The 15,639-nt window shown below is 42.1% G+C and overlaps 5 protein-coding genes and 1 non-coding gene across 16 annotated transcripts; 2 read left to right on the top strand and 4 right to left on the bottom strand.

The window, feature by feature from the left end:
- Positions 1-161: 161 nt before the first annotated feature.
- On the bottom strand, positions 162-1,951 carry LOC104804378 (caffeoyl-CoA O-methyltransferase 5). Its single transcript, XM_010528660.1, has 5 exons — positions 1,723-1,951; positions 1,508-1,587; positions 1,268-1,412; positions 1,026-1,157; positions 162-646 (listed from the first exon to the last, which is right to left on the bottom strand). The coding sequence occupies exons 1-5, from the start codon at positions 1,852-1,854 to the stop codon at positions 353-355; spliced, it is 783 nt and encodes a 260-aa protein (XP_010526962.1). The 5' UTR covers positions 1,855-1,951; the 3' UTR covers positions 162-352.
- Positions 1,952-3,852: 1,901 nt separating this feature from the next.
- On the top strand, positions 3,853-8,356 carry LOC104804377 (E3 ubiquitin-protein ligase MBR2-like). 7 transcript variants are annotated; one of them, XM_010528659.2, is made up of 8 exons: positions 3,853-4,076; positions 4,197-4,370; positions 4,585-4,602; positions 5,013-6,741; positions 6,992-7,042; positions 7,293-7,391; positions 7,478-7,621; positions 7,979-8,356. In XM_010528659.2, the coding sequence occupies exons 4-8, from the start codon at positions 5,059-5,061 to the stop codon at positions 8,108-8,110; spliced, it is 2,109 nt and encodes a 702-aa protein (XP_010526961.1). In that variant the 5' UTR covers positions 3,853-4,076; positions 4,197-4,370; positions 4,585-4,602; positions 5,013-5,058; the 3' UTR covers positions 8,111-8,356. The 7 variants fall into 7 exon arrangements, with proteins under 7 accessions (XP_010526961.1, XP_010526958.1, XP_010526957.1 ...); XM_010528656.2 differs by having other exon boundaries at positions 4,585-4,661; XM_010528655.2 differs by having other exon boundaries at positions 4,585-4,888.
- A 53-nt stretch (positions 8,357-8,409) lies between these two features.
- LOC104804376 lies at positions 8,410-10,801 on the bottom strand. Of its 2 annotated transcripts, XM_010528650.2 has the most exons (3): positions 10,614-10,801; positions 10,363-10,491; positions 8,410-10,266 (listed from the first exon to the last, which is right to left on the bottom strand). In XM_010528650.2, exon 3 carries the CDS (start codon positions 10,252-10,254, stop codon positions 8,701-8,703), a length of 1,554 nt encoding a protein of 517 aa, XP_010526952.1. In that variant the 5' UTR covers positions 10,255-10,266; positions 10,363-10,491; positions 10,614-10,801; the 3' UTR covers positions 8,410-8,700. The 2 variants fall into 2 exon arrangements, with proteins under 2 accessions (XP_010526952.1, XP_010526950.1); XM_010528648.2 differs by lacking the exon at positions 10,363-10,491 and having other exon boundaries at positions 10,614-10,800.
- Positions 10,802-11,072: 271 nt separating this feature from the next.
- Positions 11,073-11,145, bottom strand: TRNAR-UCU. The gene has a single exon. It is a non-coding gene; the product is annotated as a tRNA-Arg (tRNA).
- Positions 11,146-11,280: 135 nt separating this feature from the next.
- Positions 11,281-14,039, top strand: LOC104804374. 4 transcript variants are annotated; one of them, XR_770342.2, is made up of 4 exons: positions 11,281-11,559; positions 11,955-12,615; positions 12,697-13,212; positions 13,709-14,039. XR_770342.2 is itself a non-coding variant. In XM_010528645.1 (4 exons), exons 1-4 carry the CDS (start codon positions 11,380-11,382, stop codon positions 13,867-13,869), a joined length of 693 nt encoding a protein of 230 aa, XP_010526947.1. In that variant the 5' UTR covers positions 11,283-11,379; the 3' UTR covers positions 13,870-14,039. The 4 variants fall into 4 exon arrangements, 2 of the variants coding, with proteins under 2 accessions (XP_010526947.1, XP_010526948.1); XM_010528645.1 differs by having other exon boundaries at positions 11,283-11,559; positions 11,955-12,041; positions 12,948-13,212; XR_770343.1 differs by lacking the exon at positions 11,955-12,615 and having other exon boundaries at positions 11,283-11,559.
- A 211-nt stretch (positions 14,040-14,250) lies between these two features.
- LOC109116242 lies at positions 14,251-15,454 on the bottom strand. Its single transcript, XM_019201336.1, has one exon. It carries the CDS (start codon positions 15,441-15,443, stop codon positions 14,367-14,369), a length of 1,077 nt encoding a protein of 358 aa, XP_019056881.1. The 5' UTR covers positions 15,444-15,454; the 3' UTR covers positions 14,251-14,366.
- Positions 15,455-15,639: the final 185 nt, after the last annotated feature.

The raw sequence follows: 15,639 nt of genomic DNA, 5'->3' as shown, positions 1-15,639 counted from the left end.
TTCTCTATTTAAATTTAACATATTTGGCCTGTTAATTGGTAAATATAACATTAGCAAATCGTTCGCTTCGATTTATTTGGTTACCATTATTTCTGATTTTGAATATAAATAAATAAATATTCAATTTTAATTGACTGGATTCAGTTGGGCTGTAATTTAAATATCCACAAAAATATGATAAACTCTCTTATATATCGAAATCAACCAAAGGCAAATATTTCTTAATTTGTTCAGGAAAAAAAAACATGAAAATATCAATTAAAAGAACTTTTTTTTATTAGGTGGAGCACGGGAGAAGGGTGGGGGGAGCGATAATCAGGTGTGACGAGGCACAGAGGGAAGAGAAGGAGAGTCAGTTGATCCGACGGCAGAGAGTGATGCCATCGCCAACGGGGAGCATACAGATCTCGATCCGAGGGTCAGCAGCGAGGGACTTGTTGAGCTCGATCACGAAGTCTCTGTAGTAACGGACGTATTTCCTCATAGGAGCGTCGGGAGGCGCCACGACGGAGCCGTTCCACAAGGTGTTGTCGTAGCCGATCACTCCCCCTACCTTCACGAGGTCGATCAGCCGCTTGTGGTAGTTCCAGTAGTTGTCCTTGTCCGCGTCAACGAATATAAAGTCATAGCTTCCATGGTTCTTCTCCTGCACCACATCACACCCTATCATTTCTCCCTTCCGTCCAAAATACTTCATATATTGGGAATTACAACTAGTTTGGTCGAATATTAGTCTCTCTCGAGTGCTATATATTTAGGTCTGAAAACACCCCTTTGATTCCCAGACCAAACTTTGTCCTAATCACCTAATTTAGTTTTTTTCATGGTAAATTTCGTTTTTTTTTAAATGTGATTGCTATGATTAGATATTTTTTTTTGGAGATAAGCGTTACGAGTTTATTTACGCCGAAAGAGAAACATATTCTTGTTATTTTAATCATCCTTTAATACAATAAATTTACACATTAATTGCATTCGGTTAAAAAAAAAGGAAGAATAAGAAGAACAAGGGAAGAGATGCTTACGTCAGCAACGAGTTGATCGAGAAAGGGGAGAGCAGGGCCTTCCCTGAAATCGATCTTGTGGGCAACTCCGGCTTTCTGAATGATTGGCAAACCCAGCTCGTAATTCTCTCTGTTAATATCCATTGCCAAAATCTGGAGAAGAAGAAAAACACTGAACATCATCGACAGAAAACCCAGAAACATCTGGGAACGGAGAATGAATATATATATACACGGGAGTGTATGTATGTATGTATGTATACTTTGCCGTCGTCGGGGAGGGCGAGAGCGGTGGCGAGGAGAGAGTAGCCAGTGTAAACGCCGATCTCCATCGTGTTCTTCGCGTTGATCAGCTTTATCAACATGTTCAGGAACTGCCCCTCGTCTGCAGATGTTGTCATTATGTTCCTGTTTTTTCGTTTTCTTTCTCCGAATCAGAAACAGAGTAAACAAAAGGAATCAAAAAGAAGGCAAAGAGGGTGTTTGGATTCATAAGAAATTACCAGGGGTGTTTCGCTGTCACTTCCCTGAGCTCCTTCATCGACTCTGGCTCTCTCGGATACACACTTGTCTCCAGTATATACTACACACAGATCATGTATAATTCAGAAAGGTCATGATTTGGATCGAACCCATTAAGAAAATTATAGATTTTTTATCGGATTATGAAGCTTTGAACGTTTTATAAGCATGCGTATGTGCATATACACACACAGACCTGATACAGAGCATCGCTCTGCAGAAGACTCTTGTGTCCGACTTCTTGGTGTCTGAGAGCCTGAGATTGCTGTTGTTGTTCTTCCCCATTGTTCGATGTTGTCTTCGTCGTCGTTTCCGCATTCGTCGCCATCTCTCTCTCTCTCTCTCTCTCTCTCTCTCTCTGTTAATATCTCTGCTTTAATGGAGATTATCTGGCGAGATGGATGTGGGATGGCATTATAAGCAAGCACAAAGGGGCATGTATATAAAGGAAGAAAAAGAGACCGGTTCGAACCGGCGGATTTCGTTCCCCGGTTTGGGGTTGGTGGCAGAGAGTTTGTGGGCCCCATGAGGTTGGTGAAAGGATTAGGAAATCATTGTAATAATTAAATGATGAAACACAAAAACAAAAATTAAGTGTTTTATCTTATGAAATTGCCGAGCCTAACATATTTATTCTATACTTCGGTATTTCGTTATTTACTTTCTATATTTCGTTTTCTTGCTGTATTTATGTGATTTAGAGTTTTTTTAACAGAATTAATCAGTTAATTATAAAAAAAAATATATTTTTTCAAATCAAAATCGTATATATTTTCCATCGTATTGTTTAGTTTTAATGTTTCCGTATACATAAAAAAAACAAGGAGAGTATTTTATACGAGAGAGGTTCGATCATCGACTCTGCTTTTGGTGCGAAGTGTTGTGTGGTGGTTGGTGAAGGTTTGGTGGAAGACTTCTTTTTGTTTCCCCACTTTCACATTTATTTATTTATTTCCATATAATTTTTTCCCTTTTTTTTAAATCAATTTATTATCTGTTTCATAATCTCGTTTTTGCTAAATGTCTCCATTTTATAATTAGTTTTTGTCATTTTTAATTAAACGGACCGTGATTAAGACAAGGTGTCAGGTGTAGATATACAAGTTAATTCATTTTAAGTCTCGAATTAGTCGTTAAGAGTTTTATAATAATTAACGATGATATACTCATATACATATGTTAGCTAATTTCTAACGGACAGAGAGAGAGAGAGAGAGAGAGAGAGAGAGAGAGAGAGAGAGATTCTTCATGCTGCTGACCGGTTGGAGAATCCAGCGAGAGTACGTAAGATCTTGACACGTGTACGCGTTTGATTTAAATAAATAATAGTACGTTACGAGTTTGATTTCAATTATAGGGGATTGGGCCCAAGAAACAATGGGCCTGGGTACATGGTCCATATAATAAATCTAGTGTGTATATAATAATATAAAACACATGTCTCTGTGTTTGTGTTGTGTGTATGTGTGTGTGTGTGTGTGTGTGTGTCGCAATATCTTTATTTTTCCTGATATTTCGATTTCAGAAAAAAATCAGTACATATCACATGATAATAATAAATTTTAAACGTTTTTTTAAATAATATAAGTTTATTGGCATTACTTTTATACAATTTAAAAAATATCTCTTGTAACTAGTATATAAAAAGATTTAAAATTACAATTTGTTATATATACATATGTTTAATTGGGTTGGTCGATGGTAACGTAGTTTTTGTGTTACTTTTGTGATAAATTGAGGCAATTTTAACCATTACGTTTTTTTTTAAATAATTTAGGTTATATCGAATTAAATTCGTTGTTATACAATAAACTAGATACAATAGATTTAGGTTTTTATAATTAAAAAAGTCTATTTTCTTCGGAGTGATATATCTTAAATGTTTCAAGTTTAAAATTCGTTAGCGAGGAAATCATCTCCTCTGATGGTTTTTATCATAATATGGTCAAGGGTTAATTGCTGAAAATAGAAAATGTGTTAGCGAGGAAATCAAAGTTTGCGTGGGACCCACGTCACTGCATGAAAGCTACGTGGACAACCGTATACATGTACTAACGACAGTTCAATAATTTTTGGACAACATCACACCACTTACATAGGCAAGTGACATCCGCTAAGTCCCATGGTAATGGAAATGGCGATGGACTAACCAAATTATTTATGTTAAACGAGGGCGTGAAAGATGTTAAATTGGTAATCGTAAAATCTGATGAATTTATAATTATTTTTTTTTTGGAAGAAAAAATAAAAAACGGAGGAAAGTTAAATATCACATGTAATCTGTACGGTTCTTAATTCTCTCCCCTCATCCTTTGCTTTTGTTCCGTCTTATTTTTTCTTCTTCTTATAATTAGCCCGTTCCTTCTTCTCTTTCCATTTCCTCTTCTTTGTTCCTACGTTTTCTGGGAAAGGTTTCTCATTTTCCGCGAAAAGTATTCCGGAAGTGACTGAAACAATAGAAACAGGAAATCGAAGAGAGGAGAAAACATCCAGAAAAGCAATACGAGAATCGGCAATTCGAAAAAGAGACGCCTTTTTTTCGTTGAAAAGGTATTTCCTTCAAATATTTTCTGGGCATAAACAGATACTTTGAAGACCCATCTGATTCTTTCTGGGAATTTTTCGGTACCGTTACTTGAAGATCGATCATTTCTCTGTTTCATTGTCCAGATAGTCTCGATTTTTCTCGTTTTTTTCCCCAACCGTCGAGAGGTTTTCTGAAGCTCTGAATCATCGCAAGAGCTCGAGGGAGCCCGATGGATCGTGTTGACTCATCTGAGGTTTCTGTTTCAAGATTGGAAATGTAATTCGTCATCGGATTACTTGGCTCCGATTTCTTCCTGGGTAATTTTGTTTCCGTGGTTCTTTCATCGGAATGTGCAATTCATGATTATGAATATATTATTTTGATGTGCTTTGGTGATTGCGTTCCCCTTTCTCTGTGATGGATTTAGTCTGTTTCAGGGTATTGGAATTCCGACCGTAGTTTTTATTCGGGCATGATCATACCTTAAATCCCTTCAACTAAATCTGCGTTCTTCTGTATTTCACTCACCAGGAGACATTTTGAGATAATGTAAGTACTTCATGAGCGGTCACTTTGGAAGAGGAACTTGTCGGCGGAGTCAGGGAAGAGTTATGTTCTTCTTAGGTCTTTTCTGTGAGCTGATTGTATGTTGTGTTGACTGAACTGACAATGGGTACTGGAAGTTTCTAGTCTGAGGTTGCTCAGATTTTGAATCAGATGCATTTTCTTTTTCTTTTTAAAAGTCCCAGATCTTTGGTTGCTTGTGGGGGGGTGAACCAACACATAATGCTGATGCTTTAGGTCTAGATAACTGGTCAGAGTGAAAATGACAATGGTAATTGAGGAGAGTTAGAGTATGTGTTCCATTTGTGTTTTCCTTTCTGAGTTCTCATCCATAGTGTTCTTATGCATTTGTTTTCGTTGTTTTCTTCCTGCTCCTCCTGCTTGCCCAATTTCAGGACTCCTTAAGGGTTTAGTAGATTCGTTGAGTTCTTATCAGAGGGTATGGATCCAATGCAAGGGCCGTGGAATACACTCAGTTCATCTACTGAAGTAAATAACCGTGACGGGCAACACATCTCTAGCACCAATTCAGAGGCCCTTTCAAATAACATTTTGAATCCAGTGGACTGTCGGTTTCCAAACTACAGTACACCTTCAGGACGGTCAACTTACGTAAGCTCTGGTTCTCGTGATTTTCAAAGTCGTGGCTGGTTGAGTTCTGGTGAATCCAGCTCTAGACTAGGACCTTCTCCTCATCAGGCCAATGATGTTGGATTGAAGACAGACCACCGGCTAGCCTCAGAGGGCGTTCCTTCTCACGTTGGCTATGGCTCGGAAGAAGGGAAATCAGTTTCGACTGGTATAAGGCCAACAGGAGGGCTTCAGATTGGCCGTGGTGGCAGTCATGTCCGAAATGGACCGCCTTTCTTGCAAGGTTCAGGCCCTAGGTGTATGTCACCGACTATAAATCTGGGTATGGACATGGACAACAATGGCAGCTGTGGGCAGAGCTCGGGGGCTGTTCTCTGCAATAATAATTGTGAGAGATCATTGAGAAGCGGAAGTCAGGTTGGCGAGGAGAGCAGTGGTGGTCCGGGTTCCTCACTGGACGGTGGTTGGGGTACATCCTGCAAAAGAAAGGCTCTTCAAGGAGCTTCAGGACATTCTTTTCACGGCGAAAGCCCTGACTCCTTTGTTCAAACTGAGAACGGTTCTTGGCATACACAATATGGTGCTTCTAGTAGTAACTTAAGTTTGTCTATTCGGTCGCAAAGTTCTCCAAATATTATCAACCGTTCTGGTCAGTCAGAGCCGAGGTTCGGAGTGGCTGTCACGTCAAATGCTTTCCCTTCTACGAGAAACGGAGACAGTTCATCTAGACATGGCAAGCAGTTAAATCCTGGGCAGCAACAGGACTCGGTACCGTTCAGTTCATCGTCGGCTGAAACTTCTTTGCGTTCTAGTGTTTCTTCTCAGCAGCATTTAACGGTGAATTCCCCGTTTCTTGATCCTCTGAATGTGAGATCAACACCATCAATTGGTGGCAACTCCAGCAGTAGTAATGAGAGTCAGTCAAATATTATCCACCTTCCTTCTTTGACTAGGAATATACATCATTTTGCTTGTAATGCTGCTTCTAGTTCGAGATCCAACAGTTCTTCGGGGCAATTCGGACTACCACGAGAATCGCCAAGAAGCAACTCAGAGCATCATCACGTGTTTGTACCCTCAACCGAAACGAGAAATCCAGTGCTGGATCAATCTTATTGGAGTTTCAGCCGTGGAACCCCTAATGTGTCTGGAGATTATCCTTTCGCTCCTCGAGCAGGGCCGAGTCCAAGCATTCATTCTTTGCAGCCGAATCCCGCATGGATTCTCCCCCCAAGTAGCTCGATGCATAATCAGTCAAGGACATCAGAACTTGCTCCGTGGTCTATATTTTCTAACGTCGAATCTGAATCTGAATCTGCTAGACACGGTGGTTCTCTTCCTTTACTTCCTACAGGCCCTTCAGTTTCCTTGAACGAGACTGCAGTGGCATCTGGGACTAGTAGCAGGAGCCATCGCCCACGGCCGAGGAGATCAGGATTGTTATTGGAGAGGCAGAGTAATCTTCTCCACTTGCGTCATCTGGGAAGACGATTAGCTGCTGACAACGATGCGAGGAACCAGCTGATTTTCGAGGTTTTGACTATCTGTTTTATCTTTTACACATTATCCATTTAGCAAAAGCATCATTCATGCATGAACAACCTTCTCTTTGTATGTTTTAGTCCCCAAAGCCTACACTTTGCATATATCATATGCATATTCTTTCCCCTTTAACATACATTGCTCTTCTCCACTGTAACATTGCTTCAGATTATTTATCATTATGCATACTTTACTGTATATTTCAAGAGTTAATCGGGTTTTTTCTTCTCGTATCTGGCAGATACGTCAGGTGTTGAATGCCATGCGAAGCGGGGAAAACTCGCAGTTTGAGGTGTGATTCTATGTTACAAACCTTCTCGGTTGACCAGCGCTACTGATCTCTCGGTTAAATAGGAACTAATAACTCGGTTCTTATAATATGCATATCGACCCTGTAGTATAAAGAAGTCGGGTCTGGAATGAGAATGTAACAGTCGAATCTATACATGAACCCGGGTTAGGAGATGCAAAGCTATTATATGGAGATGTGGTGAATGTTCTTTTATGATATGTGTGTCTGACTTCGGGTTTTAACTTGGTAGGACTATATGGTGTTTGATCCGCTTATCTACCATGGCATGGCCGAGATGCATGATAGGCATCGGGATATGCGTCTTGATGTTGACAGCATGTCGTACGAGGTGAGTGGTCATATTTCCTTCTTCGTGGATTTCTTTTTTTCTTTTACAAATCTTTGGCCTTTTACCGATGTCCGCAATGAATATAGGAGCTACTAGCACTGGAAGAACGTATAGGAGACGTGAGCACTGGGCTAAGCGGGGAAACGATTATGAAAGCGATGAAACAGCATAAATACACATCTTCGGCTGCCGAGACCGGACAAGACGTAGAGCCTTGCTCTGTTTGTCAGGTATGACCTTAAAAATGGTACTGCTTTTACTGTTTTTGCGGCTGTCTCCTCGAGCCCGGGGTGCTCCGGGTAGATATGGCTAACTTGTTGACACACGTAAACAGATAGAGGGTTTCGATATCGATCTTTTACCCGTGTCGTCTCCGACCAAAATGAATCTCCTTTATGCTTCAATACAGTTAGAACTGGTTGTGTTTTTTTTTTCTTTTTGAGTTGTCCTCTAAACTGTCAAAATGGGACGTTAGGTAAGGTAGGTAATTCGGGTTTGACTGAATCGCTGTTTTCTGCTCTGGTTCTTGGGGTTCCCGGCTTAACTCGGTAATGGAAAGTGAGGAAAGTGGTTGTCGTTTTGGACAGGAGGAGTATGGAGAAGGGGATGAGGTCGGAACACTAGACTGTGGCCATGAATTCCACACAGACTGCATCAAGCAATGGGTTATGCTCAAGAACCTCTGCCCCATTTGCAAGATCATGGCGCTTTCTACTTGAAAAAAGGGGTTTGCCTCTTCACCGTCAGCTTCTTTCGATCCCAAAACAAAAGAAAATGGCAGAAAAAGGAAGAGAATGAATATCAGAAACTCCCGTCTTTGTTTACCTCTTTGAGTGTGTGGAATCATGTGGATGATGATCAAACCTTGATTGTCTGGACAAGTTACAAACTTTGGTCCATCATGTGTCAATGTCCCAAGAAAGATATTTTCTTCCCTCAATAGTGAAGTTTCTATCTTTATGGTACAGTTCTATGCTTCTATTAACGTCTGCATCACAAAGAACACAACTTTCTGATAGAATCCGACAAAAACAAAGTGATCACTGAAAAGCATATGCGGAATCGTTTGCCCTACAGAAAAGAAATATACATAGTTGGGAGCTGCTCAGCTACACTTACACAGCGGCAGGTAAAAAAGCTTACACGCTCGTTCCCATGGAGAATACATCACTTTGTTCCCGCGGCGAGGAAAGGAAGAAACGATTCAACGGCTGAAAAAACTCACCGTCTGATCTAAAATCTTATCTCTAGTCTGTAAACTCCGAAGAGGTTACAGAAGAGAAAACGTTCGGCACGAGATTCTGCAATCTCAGTAAAGCGCCTCGATGAACTTCCTCTTGGTCGAAGGATCTTCGTATACGATAACGACGTCCCTCACCATGTCGAGGAGTTTCTCCAAATTATCGACGCCGAGCCTTTGGTAGTCCAATGGCTTCTTGTACCTTAGTCGGTATATATCCTCGAAACAGCTCAGCAGTAGCTTACATGAGTAGCTCACCAGGATCTCTTGCAGCTCCTGCTTGAACTCTTCCAGGTTCCTATCACTTGCCTCGGATTGAGCCGGGCCTGAGCCTGAGGCTGCTGCTGCTGCTGCCGCCTCGGCGGCGAATCTGTCCTCGTCTGAAAACTCGTCTGAGGAGCCTCTACTTGCTGCTGCTCTTACATCTGTGTTTTCCTCGGGTTTCTTGTCTCTCCTGAGGAGGACGAAAGGGGGAGTAGTGCTAGGGTTCGCTTTCCAGTTCCGCAGGTAGACAAACCTTTTGTTACCTTTACCATCCACGGAAATGGTATCGCCCATCTTCTTAAAAAGATTCACAAGCTTGAACACACCGTACTCGGATATATAAAGAGGTTTACCGAATTGCTTTTGGTATTCAGAGGGAACACGCAAGAGTGGCATACAACCGCCTGAGAGTTGTAGAAGCATCACCAGTTGTCCTTTCAGACCATTTATGTCGCCGGGTGCTGCTACACACATCGAGGAATCAAGCTGATCATAAGAAGACAGGCAAGCCGAGGGTTCACACACACCAGATGCAAGGCTTGGAGACTGAGATGCTGTAGGATAACGATTCGTGTTTGTAGCATACTCGGCAAGAGACTGCGAAACCATCGAGGAATCTATCGGGTTATAACAGTTCCTCGAGTTTCCTCTGTATAGAATTGCTTCTTCGTTCATCCCCTCGGGATTATTGTCACTAATTTGGCACCCCATGAGATGCTCGGTAACGTTAGACATCCCTAAACGAGGAGGGGCCGAGGGACTCGGGGAGGGCACAAAGCCTTCACCCCGGACAATACTTTGCCAGTCCCAAACGAACTTTCCGGCACTACACAGAGCTGAATTAACAACCACCCGGGGAGGTATGACAAGGATGACATTGTAGCCACGTTGGCCGAGTATGTGAAGGGCAGGTGCAAAATCAACATCGCCTGATATCAGCATGATAGAAGACGGCGGGGGATTATCCAGAGCGAACAAGAACATGTCGACCAATATAGCCTTATCGGCCGCGTCTTTCCTACCGTTGGGTACATCGATGAGTTTAACCCCCGTCCTCTGGCATCCTTCTCTAACTCTACGAGGAAACGCGTTGAAATCTCCGTAAGCCGAGAACACAACCACTGCACCGTTTATGACAGGATGCACTCTCAAAGCCATTCTTATGTTGCTGGCAACATCTTCAGGGCGCACATCGCTCGGGACAGGGCAGTTCTCGATGTCCCAGAGAATCGCCAGGGGGCCATCCGAATCCGAAGAACAGCGGTTCTGCAACGTTGAACTGGATTGAACGGTTTTCATTTCCGGAGAAGCTATGGGCGTTGATGCATTAGAATCAGACATAAGCTTCGACGGTATCATCAGACGCTCCTCCTGGAAATGAGAAAACATATGATTACATCGACGGCCTATGAACAGAATATGCTGGAGAAATCATATAATTAAGCAGATAGAATCCGATGAACACACTAGTATCCTCCGAATTACGCCGTCAGTCGGTCAAGTACGGTTTCAGCTACATATGAGAAGACTAATCATCCGATTTGTTGTCGGATAATCCCACCGAAAGCTCCCAGAAAGTTCCACTTGTAGATTTTTCTTCTCGGCAACCAAACGGGATTAGACCACGAGTAGATGAAAAGCAAGATCGTAGTCGATGAATCTCCGACAACTAGTTGGTATCAACTGATAAAAGAAAGACAGACAGAAAAGAGCAATACCTAAACGAGAAGAAACGGGAAAAGCACAGATCTCCAAGATCAACACCGCAAAAATAATAACAACACACGAGTGATGCCAAGGAACAAGCTTTTCCCCTGATCGGATTTTCTCGGGAAAATTGAAGAAAGAGGGCAAATATACTAATTGCTGGATCCTCGTAAAATCATGTAGAACTGGGAAACTATTATATACATATATATATATGATATGATATGATCTTTGGATTTGGGCTTTGTAGCCCAGAATTCATAGAGGAGTCGGTGAAAGAGAGTCCAATTGGTCTACGCCAGCTTCCGAGTGTTCGGATTTTAATTTTATTATTTTGCAGTAGGATATAAATGACTATAAGATATACCTATATATATACGTAATACGTATCCCTATATGTGTAAAATATTTTTGCCAATTTAATTTTTATTACTCTAAATTTAGAAAAATAAAATACGTGGCTTCTAGAACACGCTCGGTGGGACTCGAACCCACAATCGTCTGATTAGAAGTCAGACGCCTTATCCATTAGGCCACGAGCGCTTTTGTTATGATTTCACTTTTTAAATTCAAAACTATAAGTTCATTCACTGTAGAATCTTTGTGCCACGTGTAAAAGCGTCGCCATGTGGGCGAGTTCCTTTTTCTCCTCTCCATCTTCGTGTCAAGTTTTTTGTTTTATTTTTAGGCTCCTCTTAGAAGGAAGGAGAACATTTCCGAGGCGAAGATTTTTCAGGTGGACTAGTTTGATCGGAGCTCACCGGGAGATAACTAACGATGGATGATGACTTTACGGTGAATTTTCTTCATCCCGAGTCCGATCGCGGGTCGGGATCTCCGGCGGCGGCGGAGTCTCGGAGCGAGTCGACCCGGTGGAACTCGCTCGAGTCGGGTGTTACGGTCGAGAGCTCGCGTTGGTGCTCGTGCGAGTCGTGCGACGGTGAGGATGCGAGACCGGTAATGCGATTTCTTATCGTTTTTGGTCCGTTCTTCTTCTCGAGTTTTTTTTTGGGGCCTCGTTTGATATTTGTTGAGGTTCATCAGATTGCTGTTTTTTCTTTGCGTTGCCATTAGCTTGATGAGAACACCATTCCTTTCGTCGCTTCTTTATGATTTTTTTGAATCTATTTCCTCCGGATTTCAATTCTGTGTTTTCTTTTATTTGATTTTGGATATCTTTGAAAGTGAAGTAACCCACAAGCAGAAATGATGAGGAAGCTTTTTAACGTTACAAGTCATTTAAGCGAGAAAATTGAGATCAGATGCCTTGAGTAAGTTATACTCATTTCAAAATCAAGGAAATGATATTTATGATTCTTGTTTCTTTTTTTGTGGAATCTCTAATGATGAAGTCCATGTTCCTCTTCTTCAAACGTGCTCTTCCTGTCGGAAAGTTGGCTTGGAATGGTAATGCAATGAGGTCAATTACCATCTCTGAGGTAGTTTGTTCACTATCTCTTATCTGTCTACGATCACAAAGGAAGTGTTGGCTTCCAAATTTGGTGGGTTTCTGCTAGATTCCTTGTCGAGATGCACATACCATTAAGCTTTGTAATTGCATTAGATGCTGCTGTTTTGCCTGCGGTCCCAGTCTTTCAATGTTCTGTCTGTTTCATGCTTTTCCATGAACAGATGGAGTGTTGCTGTCACGATGAGTCACAGTTCTCTATGTGTGGCTGTCTCCATGAGATCGTGTATATGAACATGACCCTGTTTTGGCCACGAGAAGTTTGACTGGTGGATCGGATATAGAAAATTGTTTCTTGGAAATTTTTGTGGAGTTCTCTTAGGCATCGTTTTCATCGATCTAGATCACTCCATGTTACGGCGGATCGCGTTAATAGGACGGATTCATCTTTCTCGAGAAACATTGGGCATTCTGAAACTGACCCCTTGAACTGCAGCTGAAAACTGGCTGTGATTTTAGCTTCAGCGCAGGCATTTCTATGTCTGCATAAAACCCTCACCCATGTTTCATTGCCTTATGATGGTTTAGTTATTCATTGGCAAGAGGTAAACCTGTTCTTTTCTTGCGGTATTCTTCTCGGCATAATGAGTCTAATTGTCATTGTTTCTTATCACCTCCATCTGCAGGATGAATGCAGTGGTTGGACCAATGAGAAACACAGTTCATATCTTGATTATTTGGAGAAATCATTTGTTAGGCAGTTGTACTGCCTGATGGAAGGAAAGACTGGGAGATCATTTAGAACTCATGATCCGCCAGCCAACTCTTACAGATCCACTGATCAGTTTGGGGATTTGACTCAGTTTGTCATCAAAACTTTTTGAGATCCCATTTGACTGTACTCTTCACTGCCCATTTTGGCATTCATATTTCGCAGTTTTCTGTCCTGCAAAACGGGTGCTGGCAGAAGATTAGCTTTGGGACAAAGATAACTCATTCGGACTTGTCATCTGACTTTTATTTCCGTGAAAATCCATTGACGAGCCGTTCTGCAGAACCCAGTGGAAGTTACACTAGGACAACCGCTGTCCGAGTAAATTTGCCATGTAACAAGGAAGCCATCCCCTCTAGTGACAAGGCGTTTTCCGGAACATCCTTGAGAAATCCAGTAGGACATGAATGTTCGACAGAAAACACTGCAGGTAATCATGGCTTTTAAGTCTAGTTAAAGTTACCCTCTATAGGAGATCCTACGCTGAGTTACAATTAACTAAGATTTAGAACTGAAGCGGTATAGGTGACGGAGACGGATGATGTATGTTGGCAGTTCTGTCCTTCAAAGTAGGCATTTTTTTTGGTAACCAAGTATCTTGAACCAAGGTCCAAATTAATTTCGGAATCAAAGGTCAACCATGTGGTGAATCGGAGTATACACCCCTTCCCCAAATTTGATATTTGAACTCGGGACAGAACAGAAGCTTTGTGCCTCCGTTCACTGAACTAGGAAACTTTCGCTGATCTTTTGTTCAAAGCTGTGTAGAACAGCTGACTTGCATTGGCTTGGCTTTTGGTTCATTTTTACTTGAATAATCGTATCCTATAGCACTCATTCATCGTTGCTGAAGAAGAAGAAGAAGAAAGTAAAGAACGATATCAGTCTTTAATAACTCTTTTTCATTCGTGTATGTATGTGGCCAGAGGCGTCAGGTCAGAACTTCACAGACGAAGACAAAGAAGAGAAGCCATCTGAAAGACCCAGAACCCAGAGTGTCGAAATGGAAGATCGTGTAAAAGCCCCACGAATGCTTAATTCAGACAGAGAGGGCTTTGTGTCGTGTCGTGTTGTATCTGAGGATTAGATTAGTAGCATATTTTGATATTTCTTCGGAAAGAGAGGAACCATCTTCGTGATTTTGCTCTTATTAATTTGTTGCCCTTTCACGGCTCATGGTTCGAGAGTGTGCATTGAAAAATCCATTATCCGGCGTATTTGTTCCGCGTTACACCGTCATAAAAAAAATTTGTGGTATATGATATGACTTCCGATGTGGGATGGCGCTGCGAAACAGTGGATAATTGGATATGTTGACATGGATAAATAGTGTGGCGTTATTTCATGGATAAGGAAATGTGCTTGAAAACGACACTTTGGTCGGGTGCAGCTTCGGCGCCCTCTTCACAGACCATTTTTTTCCCCCATTAAAAAAAAATGTTTTTTTTTTTTTTTTTTTTTTTGGTAAAGGTAAATGTATTAATAGATCAAGTTTGTATACAAAACCGGTTGATCACCGGAACTAACCCAAAAGATAAGGATTCCATATCGCAAAATCAAAGACTACAAAAGTGAATCACCGTTTCAGAGAATTTGGATCGTAGATGTAACCAGTAACCAATCATCCATCAAGCTCCAAGGGTGTGCCGACGTAGAGGATTTCCGCGAGAGAATAATGTCTCGAGCAAACCTGTCAAGAGTTAACCGAGTCTTTTCAGCAGGGGACGATTCGCCTTTGAAGATTCGAGCATTCCGTTCAGACCATATGAGGTAGATGGCTACTTGAAGAATTAGCTTGGCAAAGGATTTTCTAGTGCTTGAGCGAGCTTGGGGTTGAGCGGCTAACCAAGATGAGCATTGATCAACATCCAACGGCGGAGACTGGAAGCACGCAGAGGCAAAGGGAATCCACACATCTCGGCTATAGCAACAATCAAAAAAAAGATGAGAATGAGATTCAGGGGCTAGTTGACAGAGAACACACATGGGATTGTCGAGGAGTCCCCATCGAGCGAGGCGATCTCTTGTTGGAAGACGATGAAGGAGCACTAGCCATTGTATGAAGCTGAGTCTCGGAGTGGATAGTGAAAACCATATCATAGAGTGCCACGGTACCACCGGAGCTTGTTGGCGGATCAACTTCCAGGTGGCGGAGGAGGAAAAGGTATCCCTGTATTCCGTTGCCGTTGCTTTCCATTCAAAACAATCTTTGCCAGATTCGCTCGACGGAACTGGGATGGCCGAAATCCGAGTAAGGGCCACTTGGATCCGATCTGATCTTGCCCCGGGAAGATTCCACTCTAAGCCTTTTGACGCCGCTTTGACCTTTGCATAAAGAGGAATACGCAGCAGCTTAGGGCCCTCCACTCCCACATACTTGATGAGTGGCCCCAAACCCGTCCAATTGTCATGCCAGAAGAGGGCTGTGTTTCCATCGCCTAACCTGCAATGTAGAAAATCAGCAGCCTTGTGTTTAAACATCAAGAGTTTGCGGATCCCCCAAGAGTGCTTAGGTGAAGGCTTTGTCCCCCATAGCCCTTTGCGCTTGAAGATGTGTCGTTTCAACCACGCTACCCATAACGAGCCTGATTCCTTGAAAATTAACCATATGCTTTTGAGTCGGAAAACAGTGTTGAAATCCTCTAGGCGACGAATTCCCATCCCTCCTTCTTCTTTCGGCAAGCAAACCAAGGGCCATGCAACTTTGGCCGAGTTCTGACAGTTAATGGAGCTCTTCCATAGAAAGGTAGAGCATAGTCGATCTATCTCGCGGAGTAGAAATTTTGGTAGCAGAAAGGCCCTACTCCATGCATTAACCATGCCGTAGATTACCGTCGAGATGAGTACCACTTTTGCT

The sequence above is a fragment of the Tarenaya hassleriana genome, unplaced genomic scaffold (genome assembly GCF_000463585.1).
Source record: "Tarenaya hassleriana unplaced genomic scaffold, ASM46358v1 Cleome9, whole genome shotgun sequence".
NCBI classification, from domain to species: domain Eukaryota; kingdom Viridiplantae; phylum Streptophyta; class Magnoliopsida; order Brassicales; family Cleomaceae; genus Tarenaya; species Tarenaya hassleriana.
This window is presented reverse-complemented; position numbering and strand designations above follow the sequence as displayed.

Excerpts from the sequence above, each read along its gene's own strand:
- LOC104804378 (XM_010528660.1), bottom strand. The coding sequence starts at position 1,854 with ATGGCGACGAATGCGGAAACGACGACGAAGACAACATCGAACAATGGG. Across the intron at positions 1,588-1,722 it reads AGAGCGATGCTCTGTATCAG|TATATACTGGAGACAAGTGT; the intron begins GTCTGTGTGTGT and ends ATCTGTGTGTAG. Across the intron at positions 1,158-1,267 it reads CCCTCCCCGACGACGGCAAA|ATTTTGGCAATGGATATTAA; the intron begins GTATACATACAT and ends CTTCTTCTCCAG.
- LOC104804377 (XM_010528658.2), top strand. The coding sequence starts at position 5,059 with ATGGATCCAATGCAAGGGCCGTGGAATACACTCAGTTCATCTACTGAA. Across the intron at positions 6,742-6,991 it reads GGAACCAGCTGATTTTCGAG|ATACGTCAGGTGTTGAATGC; the intron begins GTTTTGACTATC and ends CGTATCTGGCAG. Across the intron at positions 7,622-7,978 it reads AGCCTTGCTCTGTTTGTCAG|GAGGAGTATGGAGAAGGGGA; the intron begins GTATGACCTTAA and ends CGTTTTGGACAG.
- LOC104804376 (XM_010528650.2), bottom strand. The coding sequence starts at position 10,254 with ATGATACCGTCGAAGCTTATGTCTGATTCTAATGCATCAACGCCCATA.
- LOC104804374 (XM_010528645.1), top strand. The coding sequence starts at position 11,380 with ATGGATGATGACTTTACGGTGAATTTTCTTCATCCCGAGTCCGATCGC. Across the intron at positions 11,560-11,954 it reads ACGGTGAGGATGCGAGACCG|TCCATGTTCCTCTTCTTCAA; the intron begins GTAATGCGATTT and ends CTAATGATGAAG. Across the intron at positions 12,042-12,947 it reads GGTCAATTACCATCTCTGAG|TTTTCTGTCCTGCAAAACGG; the intron begins GTAGTTTGTTCA and ends CATATTTCGCAG.
- LOC109116242 (XM_019201336.1), bottom strand. The coding sequence starts at position 15,443 with ATGGGAATTCGTCGCCTAGAGGATTTCAACACTGTTTTCCGACTCAAA.